A 23,029-nucleotide genomic window follows, 5' to 3' on the forward strand; every position below is an offset into this window, starting at 1 on the left:
GATCCACCTCATTTGTGCAATGGCACTAGACTGGTGGCGAAAGCGATGCGATCCCATATCCTAGAGGCAACAATTATGACTGGGAACTATAAGGTTAAGGATGTCTTCATTCTATGGATCCCGTTAATCCCATATGAACTCCCCTTTGAATTTAAACGGTTCCAGTTTCCAGTGAAACTAAGCTTCACTATGTGAATAAATCTCAAAGACAGTCTCTCAAGGTTGTTGGATTTCACCTTGCTTCTCTCGTGAGCAATTATATGTAGGATGTTTACGAGTTGGAAGTCCCCCAAATCTTTTCATTTATTCACCAATTAAAGGATACGCTCAAAACATTGTATATTCAGAAGCTCTAGGTAACTAAACTGATTGATTTCCAGATTTGTTTCAATACATTTGTTTATACTCATGTCATCTGACAGAATTTTTGCTAAATGTACTTATTAACAGGAGAGGAGTTCCTGCAGACACTCCTCTCCTGGAAGAAACAATGCTGAGCATTTTGTCCAGCATGCTAACAATTCTGCCAGCTCACCACCTTATTAATATTAGTTTCAAATCTTGGCACAAGGCCAGTAATTTTGGGTGAGGGAGTAAGTTGATTACATCAACTCCAGTGTTCAACTGGTACTTATTTTCATTTCTATTCTAGGCACAAGGCCCGAAATTTTGGGGGAGGGTCTAGTCAAGTAGATCAACCCCAGTACGCAACTGGTACTTAATTTATCGACTCCAAAAGGATGAAAGGCAAAATCGACCTCGGTGGAATTTGAACTCAGAATGTAAGGTCAGACGAAATGCTGCTAAGCATTTTGTTTGGCTCAGTAATGATTCTGCAAGCTCATTGCTTTAACCATATTATTAATATTAATAATAATAATAATCCTTTCTACTTTTTGGACAGTAATAGTTGAAGGTTGCCCATGGGACTCAAACCCACATCTGTAGACATGAATAATAATAGTTATAATAATCTTTTCTGCTAAAAGCATAAAGCCTGAAATTGTTGGGGAGGGGACTAGTCAATTACATCAACCCCAGTGTTTCACTGGTACTTAATTTATTGATCCCAAAAAGATGAAAAGCAAAGTTGACCTTGCCAGAATTTGAACTCAGAACATAAAAACAGATGAAATGTCACTAAGCATTTCGCCAAGTACATTAATTTACTGTTACATTACATCAACTCCAGTACATAACTGGTACATTAATTTTGTCAATCTCAAAAGAATGAAGGTAATGTTGACCTCTGTGGGACTTGAACTCAAAATTTAAAGAGCCAGAAATAATGATGGTTTCAAGTTTTGGTGCAAGGCCAGCAGTTTTAAGTGAAGGAGGTTAGTCAATTGCATTAACTCTAGTACGTGACTGGTACTTAATGTAAAAACCCATGTAATTTGCGCACTTGTGTAATTTACACAGGTGATTTTCAGGATAAAATTTGTTAAAAAAAACTATTTATGTAAAATTCACACCCAAAAGTTTTCAGAATTGCCAATATAGTCAGGAGAAAAAGGTTTTCAATTTAGTTGTATTTAGCATAATTTCACTTACTTATGATTAGATTTTATTAAATTTTCATTAAATAAAAGTAATTTCTGTTTAACAGGTATCACATTGAAAGCTATTAAATTACAAAGTGTTTGGGTTGTTTATAATAAAGTTTATTTTACATTTCTTGCCCACAAAAGATTATGTCTGATCTTTAGCATATTGCTGTATGTCTTCTCAAATTACAACCACAAGAAAAGTTGTTGATAAGAATTACTAACAAAAACAAAGCTGATAAATATGCACAGGTATTGCAAATTAAGTCTAATTACCAATAAACATCAGCTTGGATGACACTTTATTCAACTGACAGAGGAAGGTGACCTATCAAACTGATTATGTAAACAGAATTCTTTTCTGCCTATTCTTGTTGGAACCTTTGATACAGAGTATCGAAATTTTAATCCCTTTCACACTTATAAAATGTTAAGCAAACTCAAAAATTTCTCATTACCATTATTATCAGTGTGGGCAGGACTTATGAATCGTTTACTTCAAAGAAGAAATTAAATATGTTGAATATGCATTTGAACATAACAATAGAGCTGCCAGAAGGTATTTTAATGTTAATAGCCAATATTCGAAATTGGCGTAAACAGTACAACAAATTTAAAACTGTGCTTAGTAATAAACAGACAAAAATAAAAACATACAATCATGATTATCCATATCATTACATTTTTTTTCAGTCAGGAATATCCATATCACTATGTATGTCAATAGTTCTCCATTGTGATAGGTAGAAACTCCAAACAATGTAAAATATGGCCCGGACCATGTTTACCAGCATGAATGTCAGACTTCAAAACTAAGCTAACTATTTAACAGTTTTAGGAAATTTATACAGAGAAAGCAAGCATTATACTGTCCAGCATAAATAAAAGTCAACTTCATTTTATTTAAGCCATTATTTTTTCTGAAAAAACCTATTCTGACATTAAATGAGTCAACTTCCGGTACAAATGTTTATGTTATGTACTTCTTTTTTCAACAAAAAAAAAATTTCAAAAACAAAATCTGGAAACAATCTACTCATGCAATTTATGCACCCACTAAAGCTCATTTTTATTTTTGCGAAAAATGTGCGTAAATTACATGGGTTTTTATGGTAATTTTAACAAGCTTGAAATAGTGTAAAGTAAAGTTGACCTCAGCAGTATTTGAACTCAGACCATGAAGAACTACTGTTAAGCATTTCATCTGATGTGCTAACAATTTTGCTAGCTCATCACCTTAGAGCCAGAAATAGTAATTCTTTTTAAGTTTAGCACAAAGCCAGCAATTTTAGGTGCAGAGGAGCAAGTCAATTACATCAACTCCAGCATTCAAGTGGTATTTATTTTATCAATTTTGAAAGGATGAAAAACAGTCAGCCTCAGCAGAATTAAAATGTAAAGAGCTGGAATAAATGCCACAAAGCATTTTGTATGATTTAGTAATGAGTCTGTCACTGCCTTAGAACCAGAATTAATATTAATAATGATAATAATAATAATAATAATAATAATAATAATAATAATAATAATGATGATGATGGTTTCAAATTGTGGCACAAGGCCAGCAATTTCGGGGTAGGTGGTAAGTTGATTATATTGACCCTTGTGCTTAACTGGTACTTGTTATATTGATCCTGAAAGGATGAAAGGTAAACTCAGAATGTAAAGACAGACAAAATATCACTAAGCATTTTGCCCAACATGCTAACAATTCTGCCAGATCACTGCCCAGGTAGTAGTAGTAATAGTAGTAGTAGTAGTAGTAGTAGTAGTAGTAGTAGTAGCAGCAGCAGCAGCAGCAGCAGCAGTAGTAGTAGTAGTAGTAGTAATAATAATCCTTTCTACTGTAGGCACAAGGCCTGAAATTTGGTGGGAGGAGACTAGTCGATTACATTGACCCCAGTGTTTCACTGGTACTTAATTTATCGACCCTGAAAGGATGAAAGACAAAGTTGACCTCTTCAGAATTTGAACCCAGAACATAAAGACAAACGAAATGCTGTTAAGCATTTCATCCAACATGCTAACAATTCTGTCAGCTTGCCACCTTAATAATAATAATAATGATGATGATGATGATGATGATGATGATGATGATGATGATGATAATAATAATAATAAATTAAATGTACTTGATATTTCTGAGAAGACCTCACAGGTTAACAGCAGTATGTGATCAGAAGTTCAACAATCACAATTTCATGTTTTCTTAAGCTTTCATCAATCAAGTTCAACTAAGCAATTGAGTGATGTTCAATGAGTATTTAGCATCATTCATTTATAATCTGAGTTTGAATTCTGCTAGACTTGACTTTGTTTTACATCTCTCTCAACTGTTGATGAAACAAGTATCAATAATATAACAAGGTTGGTTCAGTTGACTATATGACTCACCAGGGCAAGTTATAGAGTCATGCCTTGATAAAAGAAATCAATATAGCACTGGATGGTTGAAGGGTGAGGCAATTGATGCAAAGGATCTGTGTTCAAACTCAGACATCAATGATTTATCTCTTGTTATCAGTTAACTTGAAAAATAGGTTCTCCCCTAATTCTATTTACAGGGGTTTTTGACACTAAACAAGAGATCCAGCCATAAAACGAAGTTAAACAAATGCACAATGCTAGTTATAAGGCCTCACTTAAAATATCACAATTCAATTCTCCTCATGGCACTTCAACATCATCCATTTAAAAAAAAAACCCACATTAAGCCAGTGAAGGCATGTGGTTTAGTGGTTAGGGTATTCGGTTCATGATCATAAGGTTCTGAGTTCAATTCCCGGCAATGCATTGTGTCCTTGAGCATGACACTTTATTTCATGTTGCTCCAGTCCATTCAGCTGGCAAAATTGAGTAGTATCTATATTTCAAAGGGCCAGCCTTATCACACTCTGTGTCACGCTTAATCTCTCTGGGAACTACATTAAGAGTACACATCTATGGAGTGCTCAGCCACTTGCATGTTAATTTCACAAGCAGGCTGTTCTGTTGATCACATCAACTGTAACCCTTGTCATTGTAACTGATGGAGTACCAGTATATTAAGCCAATTTTTGCCAATACAAACCACCACTAAACTCATATTCTAGTTGTTGTTTAGTTGCAACCAAAACCATTTAATTTACATATCCAGTGATAGATCTAGCTCAGTTACAACATGCACAGGTTCCAATATTCAATTTATTACATTCTTAACAATATAATTATTAATAACATGTACTAAGTGTACTGTAATTTCATTAATATACACTTAGTAGGCATAATGCATTAAGTGCATTACTATGCATTTTGTACATAATAATTGTTTTAATAATAGTCAAAGCTACACGGTTCATTGATGACTGTGTTTGAAATCAGACCTTTTGCATCAGTTGTCTATCACTTTAAGTACCCAGCACTTTTAAAATTTCTTTTGACTAGACATGTGGCTAAGCTTGCTCTATATAGCCGATTAATCAATATCAAAAGGTTGAAAACGAAGTCAACCCTGGCAGACTTATAATCAAAACTATTTCATTCCAACTAAATATTTAGATTTTGAACTTCCATGAAGCTCAAGGATCTGCTACCTACTCTCCCAACTACCCTTCCAGGCTTCCCAGGTCCACAAGCTCAGAGCTGCCACAATCAATGTTGGCACAATTAAAGGTAGGTCTGGTGAAACCATTCATAATTGCACATGAAACTTGTAAATCAAGGTTTTGTTGTTGAAGAACATTTGATGTGGTAACTGCTTCTGTGAATACAGGTGTTTCAATTTTAAGACAAAAAAGAAATTCCAAGTTGATGTGGCATTACTCCCCATTTTCACTTACTGAATCTGATTAGATTCTTTTTGTGTATCTTTATCAGAAATTGTACCAGAATTGTAAGCATCTTCTTTAAAGTTCTTAGAGTGTCTGCTTTGCAGGTCCATTTTACATCAGGGAACTTTTCCAGTTCCACTCCTTGAACATTGGACAGAGGGTAGATAGAGTGCTGAATTTGTATAAATAAAAATACTGCTTACTTGGCATTGGAATAAAACTGTATAAATTTTCTTCTACATTTAAGAATGAGGCAATAGAGCTACTTGATATAGTATTTTCTATAAGCATAACACTCTAGCAGTGTGTATGGTAGTGAACATACAGAGCTTTTTCTTTGTACAAAAAAAAAAACATAAACTTCACTGAAGCCCTTTGTACAATGCACTCATGTTAGCAATTCCATTATAGTCCTGACTTGTCATGTTTTCTATCTGTATGCCATTTCTTTCCAAACTAAAGATGGGACCATTTATTGCAGCTCTTCCCTTGTTGGAGATATTATCTCACACATTTCAATGAATGCATTTTGATTTTATCATCAGACACATGATATAGGCACATAGCAACCTGTTCAGTGTAGGAGACATCTGTAGCTTCATTCATAAGAAAAGAATATACTGTTGCTACATTATTTAATATTGATTTTCTTATATACATAGCCAAAGACTTGATTATATTATTCTAAATACAGTTTGAGAATGTTATCACCTGTGATTTCTTTTTATATGTGATACACAATACATACAGCAATTGTCATATCTAGCCAACAATTGGACTTGTTCAAGGTGCTCATTTCTATTTATAATTGTTTGTCTTTTAACTGTAGCTCATAATGGTAGTCCTTGTTGAGCTAAATATAAAATTATGTCAACAAGTGTTAATAATATTTCTTTATTCCTCTGACTTTTTTTGCTTTATTTGCTGCTTCAAAAGCTTTTTCTCAAGGTCTTCTTAAAATTACTCCATCTTATTATTCTGATCACCTGCATTTCAGAAAATGTATTTTTCTAATGTATATATTTCCTAAATATTGATATATATTTTCCCACACTGTTTATAATAGTTTGCTTTTCTTCAATATATCAGATACTTAGTCTGTTCTCAGTGGATTAAATGCATTTTAAAGTATTGATAATGTTGGAAAAGCTATATTTTCTTCATTACCAAGACAATATTTTTTGATTGGGGTGGCACTATTCTGTCATTGTTATCCTCCTTCTTCTTCTCCTTCTTTAACATCTGTTTTCCATATCAGCATAGTTTGACTAGAGCTGGCAAACCAGGAAGCTGCACCAGGTTCCAGTCTGATTCGGCTTGGTTTCTACAGCTGGATGCCCTTCCTAATGCCAACCACTTTACAGTGTGTGTTAGGTGCTTTTAACGTGAATAATAAATCTATTCAAATAGGCTTGTTACATGTATTTCAGAAACTGGCTTTCTTTGTTAATGACAAAAAACTCAGAAGTCAAATCTTTCTTATTCCTAATTGGTAATTTGTAACAGACATAAAGTCAAACATGTTGAGAGAGTGAGAGGTGTGGATCAGAAAGATCTAATGCAATTGTTATTTATGTAGAAAAAATGCATAATTTTATCATAGATATTCAAGATGTTTTTGTTCACTTTTAATGAAAATTGTATAACTTTTAAAAATTAATTAAAAACAAAAAATAAAGGTCATGTTCTATCATATTTCTTTCAGTATTTACACATGAGTGTCTGCACCAAGTCGAACTTTGTATATCTTTTATCTTTTACTTGTTTCAGTCATTAAACTGTGGCCATGCTGGGGCACCACCCTGAAGAATTTTAATCAAAAGAATCGACCTTAGTACTTATTTTTTTAAAAGTCAGGTACTTATTCTATCAGTGTTTTTTGCTGAACTGCTAAGTTACAAGGATGTAAATACAGCAACATCAGTTATCAAGTGATGGTGGGGAAACACACACACACGACAGGGTTTGTTTGAGTTTCTGTCTACCAAACCCACTCAAAGGATTTGGCTGGCCCAAGGATATAGTAGAAGTCATTTGCCCAAATTGTTGTGCAGTGGGTCTGAACCCAGAACCATGTGGCTGGGAAGCAAACTTCTTTATCACAGTCACACTGCACCTATATATTGACTTAGCAGAAGTGGAGCCAGAAGGTAAGGAAACAAATCATAATAATGCATTCTATCTTTTCATGCATTTGAATTTTCACTAAAATGGCATTTGTTACATAAAAGAGAAGGGAGCAGGAGATCAAGCACCTTGATTCCTCCCCCATGTATACACACCTAACCGATTCTCACAACAACATTCTTGCATACCAAGGATCTGTAGGTATTTTAACTCATTTTTCATTGTAGCTCACTCTAATAGAGCCATACAGTGTATATGGGATGTTGACCGCATTAATATTGGTTTTCAATTTTGGAACAACGCCAGCAAGTTTGAAGGAGGTGATTGACTCAATTACACGAATCCCAGTACTCAATTAGTACTTATTTTATCAACCCTGAAAAGATGAAATGAAAGTCAACCTTGACGAAATTTCAACTCAGAACATATAGACGAAATGCCACTAAGCATCTCGTCCAGCATGCTAACAATCCTACCGGTGTGCCACCTTATTGACCTCACTAATTTTGAGCCAATACACAAGTTGACCTCACCAATATTGAGGTGTTCACACAAGAAGGAAGGTGAGGCTTTTTATGGGTGGTGTTCTTCAAAGTACAAAAATTGTAGATAATAAGAATAGTTAGTGAGAAGATCAGGCAATGACAGCTGCAACTATCTGGTCACTGCATGCACCACCATGAACTGGAAGTATCCAAATTAGTCTTGTGGAACTCACTTCATGGTGATGTAAGAAAAGGAAAACGTTATCACACATCAATAACTTGATTGCAGACACTGGCCTGGAATATATCTAGAACCTGGAAGCAGTGATGGTAGACCAAAAAGTGTGGTGGGTAAACTTTGTTGCTGTGGCCTAGGTTGGACCCTGGCCATAATAATAAGAATAGTTATTGTTTAATCCTAGGTCAACTAGGATTGAGAAGACCTATGAGGAAATGCATTACAGCTTTCACTACTCTGTCTTTTCCCTGTGCACTAAAAACCACAAGTTAATGTGTAAATGGAAGATGCAATTGCAAAAATTTATTTCATACTTCATGGAGATTCTAAGTTATGAAATCCAACTGATGATGGATATATGCAAAGTAATTTGCATCAGATATGAAACTACAAGACATTGGATAAGTAGATTAACTAGAACTACTTTATCACAGTAAATATTCCACCCAACTACGTTTATTGAATACTTTATTTTATAGTGACACTTGCAGCTTATTACGTGCACACACACACACATGTTGTTATTATTTTTGGTATTATTATTGTGTAAAACCTCCAAATATTAACTTACTAGGTAAACCACTATTATTGATCCCACGTCAGTTCATTTTTTTTTTTCAATGAAACTAGTGATGACATCTAAATGAGTTTAGTGTCAACAACACATTTATATCTTCAGATTAATCATTTAGAAGCTTTTATCATTTCTGACATAAATAAAATACAGTTCATTTACTTGGAATAGATTTGCAGTAAATCTGTTGATTCACAGTGAAACTTTTATGAATCATTGGCTTGAAAGTGTTCAAGGTTGAAAAGTTTTTAACAGTCATGGGGACTTTGTTTAACACTTTAGCATTTAAACTGGCCCAAATATTGTACCTGTTTTATGTTCAAAATGGCCAGATGAGGTCTCTTACACCAACCCTACCATATCATTCTAAAAATTAAAAGTTACCTCATTGAAATCTCAAAGCTACAAACTAATACAAAACAATCTGAATAAATAAGCATTACTTTTGATAGAATAACGGGTTGTAAAATAGTGGTGGCGGACAAACACAAATAAACACACAGATATGTACACAACAGGCTTCTTTCAATATCCGTCAACCAAATCCACTCACAAGGATTTGGTCGGCCCTAGGCTACAGAACACACTATGTTTGAGTTGCCACTCAGTGAAACCGAACCCTAGACTACGTGGTTGGGAAGCAAGCTTCTTGGCGAAGGTAAAGAATACGTACACCCGGTGGTTAGGGTTTTTGTTACGCCGAAAACCGTATTCTTTACCTCCGCCAGCTTCTTTAGCACACAACCATGCCTACGCCTAAAGAGACGTGGCAAAATATTTATGAACTTCATGAATGATTTGCATTACTAATTGCCAACACGGACCATCAGTAGTTTCTCCAGATTCTATTGTTTATAAGAAGTTTATTAGTGACGTTTAGTGGAGGCGCAATGGCCCAGTGGTTAGGGCAGCGGACTCGCGGTTTCGATTCCCAGACCAGGCGTTGTGAGTGTTTATTGAGCGAAAACACCTAAAGCTCCACGAGGCTCCGGCAGGGGATGGTGGCAAACCCTGCTGTATTCTTTCACCACAACTTTCTCTCACTCTTACTTCCTGTTTCTGTTGTACCTCTAATTTAAAGGGTCAGCCTTGTCACACTGAATCGGATCAACTGGAACCCTCGATGTCGTAAGCGACGGAGTGCCAATAACAGTGACGTTTATTATTGTCGTTTAGCCCAAGATCAGCTCTGATAGGCAGATCTATGATAAAAAATATTCTAGTCGTGAACATCATAACTTTTTTCGCTGACATAGCGTATCTAGCATACCCTTCCCTTTTAAAGATGTTTGACATGAGGCAGATTTAGCTGTCATTTCCAGTAAGTTGAGTGCTCGCGTAGAGGAGTTTCTCTGTAACTACATTCTGGTCGAGATTTTTTTACGAAAGAAAATACCGGTACAACGTGTCGAACGCACTCAGACCCCACTGACTGCTCTTTTCCACGCTTCCATGAACATCTCCAGTGATTATTTAAGGTTTGTGTTCTCTAGCAACTGTTGCACAAATGTTCGACAAGGTCTGCCTTTCTTCTTTCACTATGTATTGGTTTTCATAGTAAGTTTGACGTTCATTTTCATCTGTCTTAGCTAACAGTGGTTCATGAAGTGAAGCCCGTGTTGTTTGACCGTTTCTCTTACAAATGGTGTATTTTCATATATGCTGTTCAGTAAATATTGCTCCCATGAAACGTTCTTCATCTTCCTTATCTTGTATATTCCATTGAGCCTGCATTCTATTGCTCTTCGAAAGTGTCCAGCTTTCAGATCCATATAACGAATTTCTTTCTACATCATATCTTTAAAAAACTACATTATAATACTATATGAAAGTATTTTATAACACTATTTACACCACGAATTTATTGCGCACATACTCATAAAACTAAATCACCAGGTGTTTTTTAGTAAAGAGATAACGTGAGCTGAGTCAGAAACAAAGTGGAAATTTGGCGGGACAACGAAAAGAGAACAATATGAGTGATAAGTGACGTGTTAGTGGGTGGAGTGAAAGAGAAAGCAAATACTTACAAACATAGAAGATAGAGAGAGGAAGAAAGGATAGAATATAACAGCTGGGAGGAGGAGAAGGAGGAATAATGAGAAGAGGTGGGATAAAGGAACGGAGAGGCGTAATTAAGCTAAGACAGTATAGAGAAAAGAGAGTGTAAAAATGTATAGAGAGGGAAAGACACACACATACATAGATATATGGAGATAGAGAGATGATTGTTTGAAGCGTTAAGAGGGAAAAAGAGTAATAGATATAAGTCGAAGAACGGTGAAGAAATATAATAGGCCGAAGAGAAAAGAATAATGCGTGTGAAGTAGTTAGAAGAGAGTAAAATATAACGTGATTGGGTTAATAAATGGAGAAAGAGTAATAAATAAACGAGAAGGGAAGGAAGAGTGACAATATATATATATATATCAAACTATAGTGTGAGGGATATTGTAGTAGTAGGAGGAAATAAGTGTGAGGAGTCTATAGAATGAGAGTGTGACATACACATTATATACATATGCGTACGTACACATACACATTTGGAGACAGACAGAAATAAAGTGGTGACAGTCGGAAAATCGGATGTCAGTGACATTTAAATGAAAACACTAGGCGTTCATGACCATCACATAGGAAGTAAACATTGATGTAGATAAATCAATACGTTTAACCAATCTTGTTCCTCATGGGTTGTCACTCTACGTTATTGTACAGTGTTTCTGTTTAGTTGTCTTACAAATCTTTGTAGATCACGTTACTCAATCCGAACGGAGTTAAAAAGAATAACTAAAGCTAAGTGAGAAGCAAGCAAGTTACAACTTAAATTTTATCGACATGAAATTTAAATACAAGGAGGAGAACACTTTAGGTATGTTAATTCATTATTTTACTTCTATGTAACTTGACGTTCTGGCATGTGCGCTGAAATATGTAACACACTCACATACATAACATGTAAGCCGCTCGTTCATTAATGAAGAATAATTCTTTCAGATTGTCATTTATGAAAATGATTGAAAATATTTTTTCGACAAACAGAAGTTTTAATGTATCATGTTTCCTGTTTAAAATATGGTTTGACAAGTCTCGCTTTTGCTTCGTTTGATATCGTTAATTATGATAAATAATTAGGACATTAATGAAAATATTTAATAATAATAATAATTACTGAGATATGCAGCGCTTGAGTAATACATTTTGTAGAATCGATAAGATCTCAATGCTACGTTCTCCTCGAAAAATTCCTCTCCTCACTTATGTAAACGTTAGGATGTGACTATGTAATATTTCTTTCTCACATTTTGAATTGAACAGGTTTTTATCAAAAAACTAATGTTTCTAATATTTGTTCAACAATATTATTAAAATTGTAATAGTTCTATAATATTGTCTATAGCTATCTTTTTTTTTTTTCTTTCGATATTTTATGCTCAGACTGACTTGTTTCGTGGAAATCGCAAGCAAGCAAAAGCATAGGGCTTGATGTCTTTCTTATAACTTTACATTCTTTTTACACAAGCACGGATTTGTAAGGTTTCACTTTGACATCTTACCATATAGAAAATGGGAGTATTTAACAGTGTGATAATTCTTAGATGACCTATCAGAGAAACGAAACTCATTCCTCGAAAACCGTACGATTTTTCTCTCTTTCATGTTCAGTTGTACCGCTTAACACGTGCCATGTGGATTTTCATGTTCTACTTTAGCACTGCTTCCATATGGAGTTATAGGCTGTCTTTCAGAAAAATTTATACTGACACAAACTTAATATATTAGTTAAATATGTGCATGTATATATTGCAGCTAATGTAATAATTGCTTTATCATAAAATTGCGACAACATTCAGCTACGCGGTCAGATTTAGAGAAGAGAGAGGTGGAGTTCTTAGTCATAAGTATTGGTTTCAGCAGACATTGAATCAGACTGAAATGATAACACATAATTATGTCCCTATATATTTCGTATACTGTCATTAAAACAATATTTAACTATCAGTAGTTAAGGCATGTCGTATATTTTTGGAGGGCTGGGGGTACGAATACAGTAATTCGCGTGCTTGAACTGTTAATACTAATAAAGAGTAGAATTAATGTACGTAGAATGTTTTATTACTTCGTATATATAAAGTCTGATAAAAATCAGACGAGGAAATGACTTGTTCGGAATGTTTTCTATATTTTTTTTATAGTAATGTTTTAAAATTCAGATTCTATTTTAGCGTCGCCAAAAAATGTGCACTCATAAATGCAGGTTGTTTTATTTGTATGATAGCAATTTGTCCGTTTCTCTTTTTTGTCGAGCTTAAGGTTAACATTATTAGTTGTCTTCTTAGTGTTTACCGTTTACAAAATTAAATTAGAAAATTGGAGAAAACAGAACACAATTGAAAAAAATTAGAAAAAAAGAAAAAAGTTGCGTTTTGATTCATTGATACTTGTATATAGTTCGTTTATGTATCAGTGACACTCCTTATTCAATTTTTTTTCCATATTAAACCTGTTCAAATAATCCTTGGAAAATCTGGTGGCAAGACTTCCTTTTGTACCCCACCGCCAAAACACCCCCTTTTTTTTATCCAAACATTTGTTTATTTTTAATTGTAGTTAAAAAAATAAAACAGTTACACTCTTATGAAACGCAAACATTTAATATTAAACGTAGTTTGTAATGAAATTTAAAAAAATGAAAGTATAAAATCTGAATAGTTATGTTTTTAATAAAAATAGTTATACGTTAAATAATTGATAAACCTTAGAAAGTTCAATGCTTTGTCAAGATATGTTTAGCTAAACTGACAACTTTTTACATAAAACAAAAGTTAAATTTTGAGTAATAAAAGTCAAATTATGAGAGCTGTGTTTTGAGTACTAACTTCGCTGGAGTCAGTTTTTTCCTGTCTATCCATCCAAGGTGCGGTGTCGGAAAAATGAAGATACCGAACTGATTCAGTTAACTAACTTATCTTATTTTCCCGACAAAGTTAACTAATTGTTTAAGGACGATAAAAATGGAATTATTGAAAAACCTTCCCACACATTTTTTGTCACTCGTTATTTTTTGTCAGCTGTTGCTAATTTCCTTATTCGGTTAATGTTTCCCGCTATTTCATTTATTCTACCAGTCACATGGAATACTTGTTTGCCGCAAAGATTTGTGATCCGTCGTCATCATAATGGTTATTTTATATAACATATGCAGTATTTTTTTTTTTTCATTCATCTATTCTGATTCGATAAAAATTTAGTGTCTGTATTATTTATTATTGATTTAAAACAAACGTTCCTACTTCTGCAAAGATTGGATTTTTCCAGTCGAATTACTTCGAAAAGGATGTTGTATTTAGTTCCTATCCGTATTAAAATACGTATTTGTTGTAAACTTTCAAAGCCAGTCTCTTAATACTTTCTCTCTCTCCCTCTGAACTCTGCATCATTTCTGTTACGCACGCTTCGACTTCTATCCTGTTACACACTAATTGTAAACCTAGTAATTTACTATTAGCGTTTTTAATTTTCGGCTTTATCACACTCGCGTACACTTACTTAGTTGGGACAGACTACTAATGTCTGACTAGAGCGTGGCAACATTCCGTCTCAATCTCTTCCTCTCTTGTAGTTCTTGTGTTTTGTGTCTAGTACGAAATTGTGGTAACTTTCTGGGGAGTAGATATATAAATTCATTTCTGTGTCTATTACTGGTATGTTAAATCTGTTTACGGCAATCATACTATTTGTACAAATCTACTGAGTTGTTAATTGCTCAATTAATGACAGTGATTTAGTTACAGTGGTACAGCATATATTCTGTATAGTCCAACATTCACTTTTCTGGCCCAGAGTTTAAACTACCGAAATTTCAAATGAGCAATTAGAGAAATGAATCACGTATTAGCGCTTTACATTAAAATAAATAAATGAGCGGTGCATTTAGTACGCCACACTGTAGATCCGGTTTTGGCTGTTTTCATTGTCATGAATCCAAAATACATACTAAGGCTGCGAATTGACAGTAGTTAGTGTCGGATAGAACGACCTGCTGTATTCGTTCCAACTCTCTGTAGTTCAAATCCTGTCGAAGTTAACTTTGCCTTTCGCCCCTTCTAATTCGGTTCCTTTTCTCTGGAAAGAAGTCAAACCTTGTTATATTGTGTTATATACTCATTTGGTCTGGGAGTTATGTTAAGGGTACATGTGTCTGTGGAATACCCAGCCACTTACACGTTCATTTCATGAATAGGAATTACAAACCGGAGACTCCACCTGACTATTCTCCGCATAACCACTGTCTGTCTACTCAGCAAAACCTAAAACTTGATCACAGTGCGAAGATCACTCCTGTCCAGCGCAAGCAAACAAATATAATCACAAAATAGCCACAGCAACATGTGTCTCCACAGGAGGTTCAAAAACAGTTTGCCAACCATTATAGATTCGACGGAGTACTTAGGTGCACTCGCGGTCAAAAATTTCGAATTACAATTAGACAGCAACCCTGTTTTAAGTATGTATTAAAGATAAGAAGTAGGATAGGTAAGAAGTATTGCTACTTTCGGATTTGATGGGCGTGTAAATAGTTTTTAAATTGTATTATTCTGGGAAACTATGACTTCATTTTTTTAAAATTTGAGACCTGCTTTGCCCAATTTCAACTGTTGGTTTGGACACGAACCAGATTTAGTTTCAATGCTGAAGTGTTAATAATGTATTCATATTTGAAAGTGGTTGGTCATTTTGTGCTCCTTAAAACTGCATGACATGATGTTGAAGTGTTCTTTTTAAAGAATAAATTTCATTGTGAAAGTGGTAAATGTGTGCTACAAAGGAAAGGGTATTGATTTGATAAGTTTATAATTTGGGGTTTGTGGCAGTGTTGGTCTAGCATAGTTCATGTTGAACATGATGTACTGCTTATAACTTATCTTTTCAAGTTTGCCCTCTGTGTATTGTGTACAATGATATTGGTGTGTTCAAGGTGATATCTAGAATTTTCGAATTTTTTAGTATAATACCGATATTATTGGGAGTGGCATACATAATGAAGTGGTAATTATCATGTGATGCTGTTAAGTAGGGCAGAAGTGGATTTGTTTGGTTCAGTTGCTAGCTAGCATTATAGTTTTAAGTATGTCTATGAAGGGAATTGTTATGTTGCTGTTAAGGTTATTGTTGTTATGAATTTCTGTACAAAGTATAGGGTGGTGGAGTAAGTCATTGAGATGTGGGGTTACAAGCTGAAAGGCTCATAATTTGTAATTGATGCTGAGTTGTATCTGTAGTAGCCCGCCTCCATAACCTCCTGTTGTCTTAGCTATTGTGAAAAATCAGTCACCATTGTTAGCTGCAGGACTTATGATAAGTTATTTTGATAGCTTATGACTGAAAGATTAAGAAATTTGCCTCACAGTTCCCAGGCTCCAGGTTTCATCCTGCTGCATGGCACCTTGGTCAAGTCTTTTACTGTAGCCATGGGTTGACCAAAGCCTCATGAGTGAAATTGTGTAAGTGGAAACTTGTGGAAGCCTTTTGAATTGTACTTGTACTTGAAAGATCAAATCTTGACATGCTGATTCTTCCTAAGAATTATGTTAAGGCTACAAGTGTACATGTTCAGTCACTTATATTGTAATTCAGTTAGGTACTTCGGTACTCATTGTCAAAACTGGAGATCCATTTAGTGCTGATCTCAAATATTTCTACATTAAAAAAAAAAAAACAGTTCCTAATTTAGTTAGTGATGAAACTTGACCATCACATTATTTTTATTGTCCTCTTATTGTTATCAAGATCTCTGGCTGTTGCTAATGTCTTCAGAAAGTATAAGCATATTATGCATGGAACATACGTTATAGGGACACCACTGTCTTCATAATATGTGAGGCAGGAATGAGGGAGAAATTTTTCAAATTTGAATCATGTGTGATCTAAGGCCATATTAAAAAAAAGTTTATTAAATAATCAGAAAAATGTAGTTACATTTTTGTGAAAATACAATCATGACTATAATCTGACCTTTTAAAGACTATTAACCCCTTTAGCATTTTAACTGGCCTTATCCAACCCAAATATGTTCAAAGCAGTCAGATCCTACCCTTACAATGTCATTTTAAAGAATAAGTCACATCATGAAAATCTCGAAGCTTGAATATAATGCATGGTTAATTCAAAACAATGTGAGTATAAATAAGCATTTGACAGAGTAGTCTGTATCCCTAAAGGTCAAACACTCTGTGTAGTGGGTGCAACAGTGTCAAATATTGGTTGCACTTTAAAATTGGCATGGTTATGCAGTTTACACATGGTACATATAAAACATTTGCATATGAGATCAAAAGGGAATTTTTTTCCCATTGATGTATTCTTGTAATGATTTAAGAACAATATGATACTATGAAACCAAAAGTTTTTTTTTTTTTTTTTAATCAAAATCTGGAGTTCTTTTCCTGGAGGCTGCACTTAAGTGCTTCAAAGGCTGCCTACCGCCCATTCCTGCCCTAGTGGTTCCTATGAGTCACTATATCACATTTAGAAGATGGTTTATATAGTATTGCTACTGTATAAACCATCTACTGTTTACTACAATGACAAAGATACCAGACATTGTCATTCTCTCTTCTATATTTAACCCTTTAGCATTCAAATTACTCTATCAAATGTAATACTTATTTATTCACATTGTTTTGAATTAATCATGCATTATCTCATAGCATTGAGATTTTGATGATGTGCTTGTATATTTTTAAAATGACATTGTAGGGTAGATGAGAGAGGCCTGATCTGGCCAGTTTGAACATAAAACAAACTATATGGGTTGGATATGGCCTGTTTAAATGCTACAGGGTTATGGTTTAACCATATAGCGTTTAAATTGGCCATATCTGGCCCAGATATTCTACATGTTTTATATTCAAACTGGTGATATCTAGCCTCTCCCACCTAATGTACATTGACATTTTAAAAAATAAACCATCACATCACTGAAACCTCAAAGCTAGAAGATAATGCATGATTAATTCAAAACAATATGAGTGAAAAAGTATTACATTTAACAGAGTAATCCGAACACTAAAGGGTTAACCCATTGAAATAAGTGTAATAGTGTGATTTTTATTTTTCCTTTCACATCTGATTATTGCTTTTATTCCTTTAATAATTCAACAATGAAGTAGCACTGTTAAATGCTCTGGTTACTTGATCTGCAAAAAATAACAACCAAATCTGTTCTCAAATTGCCCTAGACATGCACTGACTGGAGAAAATATAAGATGGTGATGTTTGGAATGCCTTTGACATAGGTCTATTTGATCAGGGCTGACTGAAACTAAACAACAAAAACAAATGGTCTAGAACAGTTGGTTAGTGTGTAACCTTGTACCAGTTCAGCAAGCACCAACAGTTTCTGTCAATGTTGATTGAAAGAATCAAAAGCAAGTAGAAAAAACTGAGAAAAACTAATTATTTAATTATTTTTAAATAACATGGATCCATAGGGTTGGTACTTTATTTGTATAGCATAAAATAGATGATAGCTCCTATATAAGATAACTAGTCTATTTGCAAGTAGCTGCTCCCACTGGAGGAGTTGAGCTCAGTATTGTTAACCAGTAAAATTACTTTATTTCCATTAAAACGATAGTGTTGTTACTATTTAAGAGTGGTGAATTCTACTTCTCTGCAATACCTCTATGTAGAGCTTTGCAGGTTTGAGTGCTACATATTTGGGGCACAGGTGCTTAAAGTACAAAGCTTGCCTTGTACGTTAGTAGTATCTGTAACCTCTGCTTGAGAATAAGAGAGCTTCTCTCTCCTATTTTTTTGACTTGGGCTTTGAGTAAAATAACAGTAAGGCTCTGTAACTTTACTGTGATGTTGGAATACCACTGAAGTCTTCCAACTTTGTTGTGATTTGGTTAGGTCAGATTAACAAAATTCCCAGCTGTTGTATGAATGTGGAATTAAGATGTTGTAACATTCATTCTTTACCTGTAATAAAGAAGTAATTGACATGGCTTCATTAAAGAACTGAAATTGAGTGGGAAGGGAGTAAGGTATTCAGTTTGTCTGAGAAGTTGTAGTTGTTCAACTTGCTAAAAGTGTCTGGCAAATCTCCCTCAAACCATACCTTATTGTCTTTTAAAAAGCATAGATTGGATAATGTAGTCTTAAATATATAAAAGGCAGGATGGTCAAGGCTGCAGTGCTTTTGATTATTGTCTGCTCTATCATATTTGACTTGGTAATGATTGGCATCAATCACAATAAAATTCAAGCTACACTCAGTTGATTATACTTTATTCATAAACAACCAGTCTAACCTTGATAACTGATACATTAGGATAAAGCGTTCAGAGTTAGTTAACCAATAAGAAGAGTCTTTAATTTCTTTTATCTTGGTAATTATAACTGTAGAGGTGGGATGGTCCAGTGGATAAGTACTACTTGCTCATAAAGCAGGAGTTCATTTGTATGTATTTAGTTCTTGGACAATAATCTTTCTTTAGGTTCCGAGACCATTTAGGAATGTTATCTATAAGTGTAGGTAGGCAACTTTTCTTTCAGAGTAGGCAACTTTTCTATCAGCCGTTTAATGCTGTAAAATCTTGTCAGCATTTTAGATCTTACATTATGGATGATAACTACAGACTAAATACTCCAAACAAGTCTATATATTTGTATTTCTGTTGAGCAATGTATGCTGTTTTTTTAGCTCCAAATCGGCTGTGATTAAGCAAACCTATGATGAAAAGCATTCCAGCTGTGATAATCCTAACTTACCAGATAATGTTATTCGTCTCTTTTCTTTTCTAAGGAAATTTGAAAGATTTGACTGCCACTTTTAGCAAGTAAGATGATGGCTCATTCTATTTGTTGATAGATTTGCATTGCTGTGTTCATTGTAACCTTTACTGCCAACTGCAGATGTTATAAGATGTTTCAGTTCACTTTTGTTCTATCCCTCTGAGATGCCATTAAAATTTAAACTTCTTGATCTTGGGTTTGTAGTATCACACACAAACCAGTCACAATTTGTCCTGTGAATCTTAAAAAGACACAGGTGTGTTATACTATTACACTGCTGGCCATTATGTCGAACTTTGTGTCAAGGCAGTTAATACGCATCAGGATGCGATAAATAATAATGCTTTAGACCTAGACTAGCTTTGAGTAAGCAGACTTCATGATCAGATGCATTCTAGTTGTGGCAAACCCTATTTTTTCCTTGAGTTTATCTAGGACTACAGTATCCTAGTGTGTCCTTTCCATTTTAAGATGATAAAGTGTATGTTTCAGATGAGATTTGGCTATTTCTAGCAGGTTGACAAGCATTGTTGAGACCTTTCCATGGAAGGTTTATTTCTTCTATAAGCATAAAAATATATATATTTATGTACACTTAGAGTAGGGGTCACCATACTACGGCCTGCAGGCCAAATCTGGTCTACGAGGTCAATTCACCTGGTCTGCTGCTGCACTGTACCTTTTGTGTAAGGACCTGCAATGAGAGTTCATTTGCTTCTGGTATGGCATCAGTGTTTGGAACAACTTATGTCTGTGAGCAAACATTTTCAGTAAGGAAGGATGTAAAGTCAGCACATTGAACGAGGTTGACTGATGAACATTAGAAAGCAATTCTCTCGGATGCAGCAAGTCCAAAGCAAATATTGATGACATCTTGCTAAACACCAAATCCCACCAACCTTTTTTGCTGCTTAGTTTGTGAGATTCAGATGTGTGCATGCTGGGTGTGATATAACTATCTTATTGCTAACATTGCCTTTGATAACTTTTTAGTAAATAAATATGTTGGTTGTCTTTGTTTTGTGTATTCACTGTATTGTATTGAACAAAATGGTTATGCGGCCCGCGCTCAACATTCAGTTATTTGACCCGCCATGAAAAAGTTTGGTGACCTCTGACTTAGAGCAAGGGAATGAGAACCTATCTTAAGAGTATTAGTGATCTAAATAATGAAATAACATTCTGTACACACCCAACTTGAAGCTTAACCTCTGTTTGAAGGTTGCTTACTAATCAATCTGAAGACTTAGTTACATCTACTCTCAGATGAGTGGTCACAATGTTGATTTTTTTTTGTTTATTCCTTAGGCTCAAGGTTACATTTTGTAAGGAAACAGTGTATTAATCAGTTAAATTAACCCAGATATATATTACTGGTACTTGTTACTTGTTTACAAAATATATGTTACATTTCTGATGGTAAGAGTGACACTAGTGTCTAACTCAGTGTTGAGCAACTATTGGAAAGGTTTTTTGTTAGTGAAGTGTGAAAGTTTTGAATTTGTGCCAATGTTAAATATTTGACTTACACAAATGATACACAACAAAAAGTTATATGATACACAAATATCCTTTGATTACTTTGTGTGTGTGTGTGTATATATATATATATATATATATATATATATATAAAACCATTGCTGTTGTTTAACATCCACTTTTCAGTCAGCAAAATTCTATGCATAAGGTATTGGCCAATCCAAAGCTATGGCAGAAGACACTTGGCTTAAGTGCTGTGCAGTATGAGTGAACTCAGAACTACACAGTTGTGATGCAAACTTCTTAACCCTATACTCATGCCTCTCTTGGTTTTGTTTTAGATTTATTTCCTTTCAATGTTAACAAATGTTAATATTTTCATACTTTAGTTGTTTAACTTTCAAATGTAATGCCTATTTATTTACATTGTTTAGAATTATTCATGCATTATCTTGTAACTTTGAGATTTTGAAAATGTGACTGTTTATTTTTAGAATGACATTGTAGGGTGGGATCTGGCTAGTTTGAACCTAAAAGAGGTAGAATATTTTGGCCAGATATGGTCTGTTAAATGCTAAAGAGTTAACCCCTGATCAACCAAGCCTATGAACAAATTAAATGTGACTCCCATTAAGCAGTGTGCTTTCAGGACAACATTATCTAATGTATCCTTCCTTTTGCCCTACTAGTGTTTACAGAGTTTATTCCTAAATTGCAGTGCCTGTTTACAGCCAGATGATTTGATGGCTACATTGAATTAAGTGAAATCTAATAAGCCTTCCTTGAAAAAGTGTTATTAAATGTTTGGGGGAAACTGCATAAAATCTTACGTTTCTTTTCTTCTAAGTCTGGTACTTGTTCTATTGCTCTCTTTTACAGAACTGCTAAGTTACTGGGATGTAAACAAACCAACACCAGGTATCAAACAGTGGGAGGAGGTAACAGAAACACACACACATACACAATGAGCTTCTACACAATTTCTGTCTCCCAAATTCACTTGTGAGGCATCGGTGAGTCTGGGGCTATAGTAGAAGACCCTTGTCCTGATGTTACACAGTGGGACTAGATTTAGTTCTTTTTGAAGGCTATACTTAAGGGCCTCAAAACCCGTATCACCTAACCTTGGTTTAACCCTTCAGCATTCAGATTACTCTGGCACATGTAATGCTTATTTATTCACTTTGTTTTGTATTAATCCTGCATTATCTTGTAGCTCTGAGATTTTGATGATGTGATAGTTTATCTTTTGAATGATCTTGTAAGGTAGGTGTGAGAGGCCTGATTTGAACATAAAGCAGGTAGAATATTTGGGCTTGATAAGGCTGGCTTGAATGCTGAAGGGCAGTATCCTGACAGATCATCCAGTATCCTACCAATGAAATGCCTATCCCTTCTCTGTTGCCTTTAATTACATTAGTGTTATTGTTTAACTTGTTTGATGATCAATAATATTTCATCTTGCCTTTGTAGGGTTATCTAATGTGCACTTTCTTTTTGACAGTAATAGGGTGTAATTTGAGGAAAATTTGGCTATTTCTAGCAGTTCAGGTCTCTAGAACTTTTTCAATGATCTAAATTTATAAAAATTAACAAATTTTACTTTTTCTAACAAAAATTTTTTTTTTTAAATAGTTTAAATAATGAGAGGAACCTTTATATTGTTGTTCAGAATGCTATAAATAGCAGCAAAATCTCCCTTAAATCACACCTTACTGTTTTATAAATGGTGTTTTTTATCTTTTACCTTTTTTCAGTGGACTGCAGCCATGCTGGGCCACCACCTTGAAGAGTTTTAGTTGAACAAATTGACCTCAGTACTTACGTTTCTTTTCTTCTAAGTCTGGTACTTGTTCTATTGCTCTCTTTTACAGAACTGCTAAGTTATGGGGATGTAAACAAACCAACACCAGGTATCAAACAGTGGGAGGAGGTAACAGAAACACACACACACATACACAATGAGC

The 23,029-nt window shown here is 34.5% G+C and overlaps 1 protein-coding gene across 1 annotated transcript in view; it reads left to right on the top strand.

Moving 5' to 3' along the window:
- The first annotated feature begins 10,875 nt into the window (after positions 1-10,875).
- LOC106874365 (gamma-aminobutyric acid receptor-associated protein-like 2) overlaps positions 10,876-23,029 on the top strand; it is a 40,049-nt gene continuing 27,895 nt past the window's right edge. The window contains exon 1 of the mRNA XM_014922079.3: positions 10,876-11,652. Within this exon, the coding sequence (XP_014777565.1) occupies positions 11,619-11,652 (34 nt within the window). The 5' untranslated portion in view covers positions 10,876-11,618. The remainder of the gene's footprint in view (positions 11,653-23,029) is intronic.

This window comes from Octopus bimaculoides, chromosome 1 (assembly GCF_046866305.1).
Source record: "Octopus bimaculoides isolate indiv1 chromosome 1, ASM4686630v1, whole genome shotgun sequence".
In the NCBI taxonomy this organism is placed as follows: Eukaryota; Metazoa; Mollusca; class Cephalopoda; order Octopoda; family Octopodidae; genus Octopus; species Octopus bimaculoides.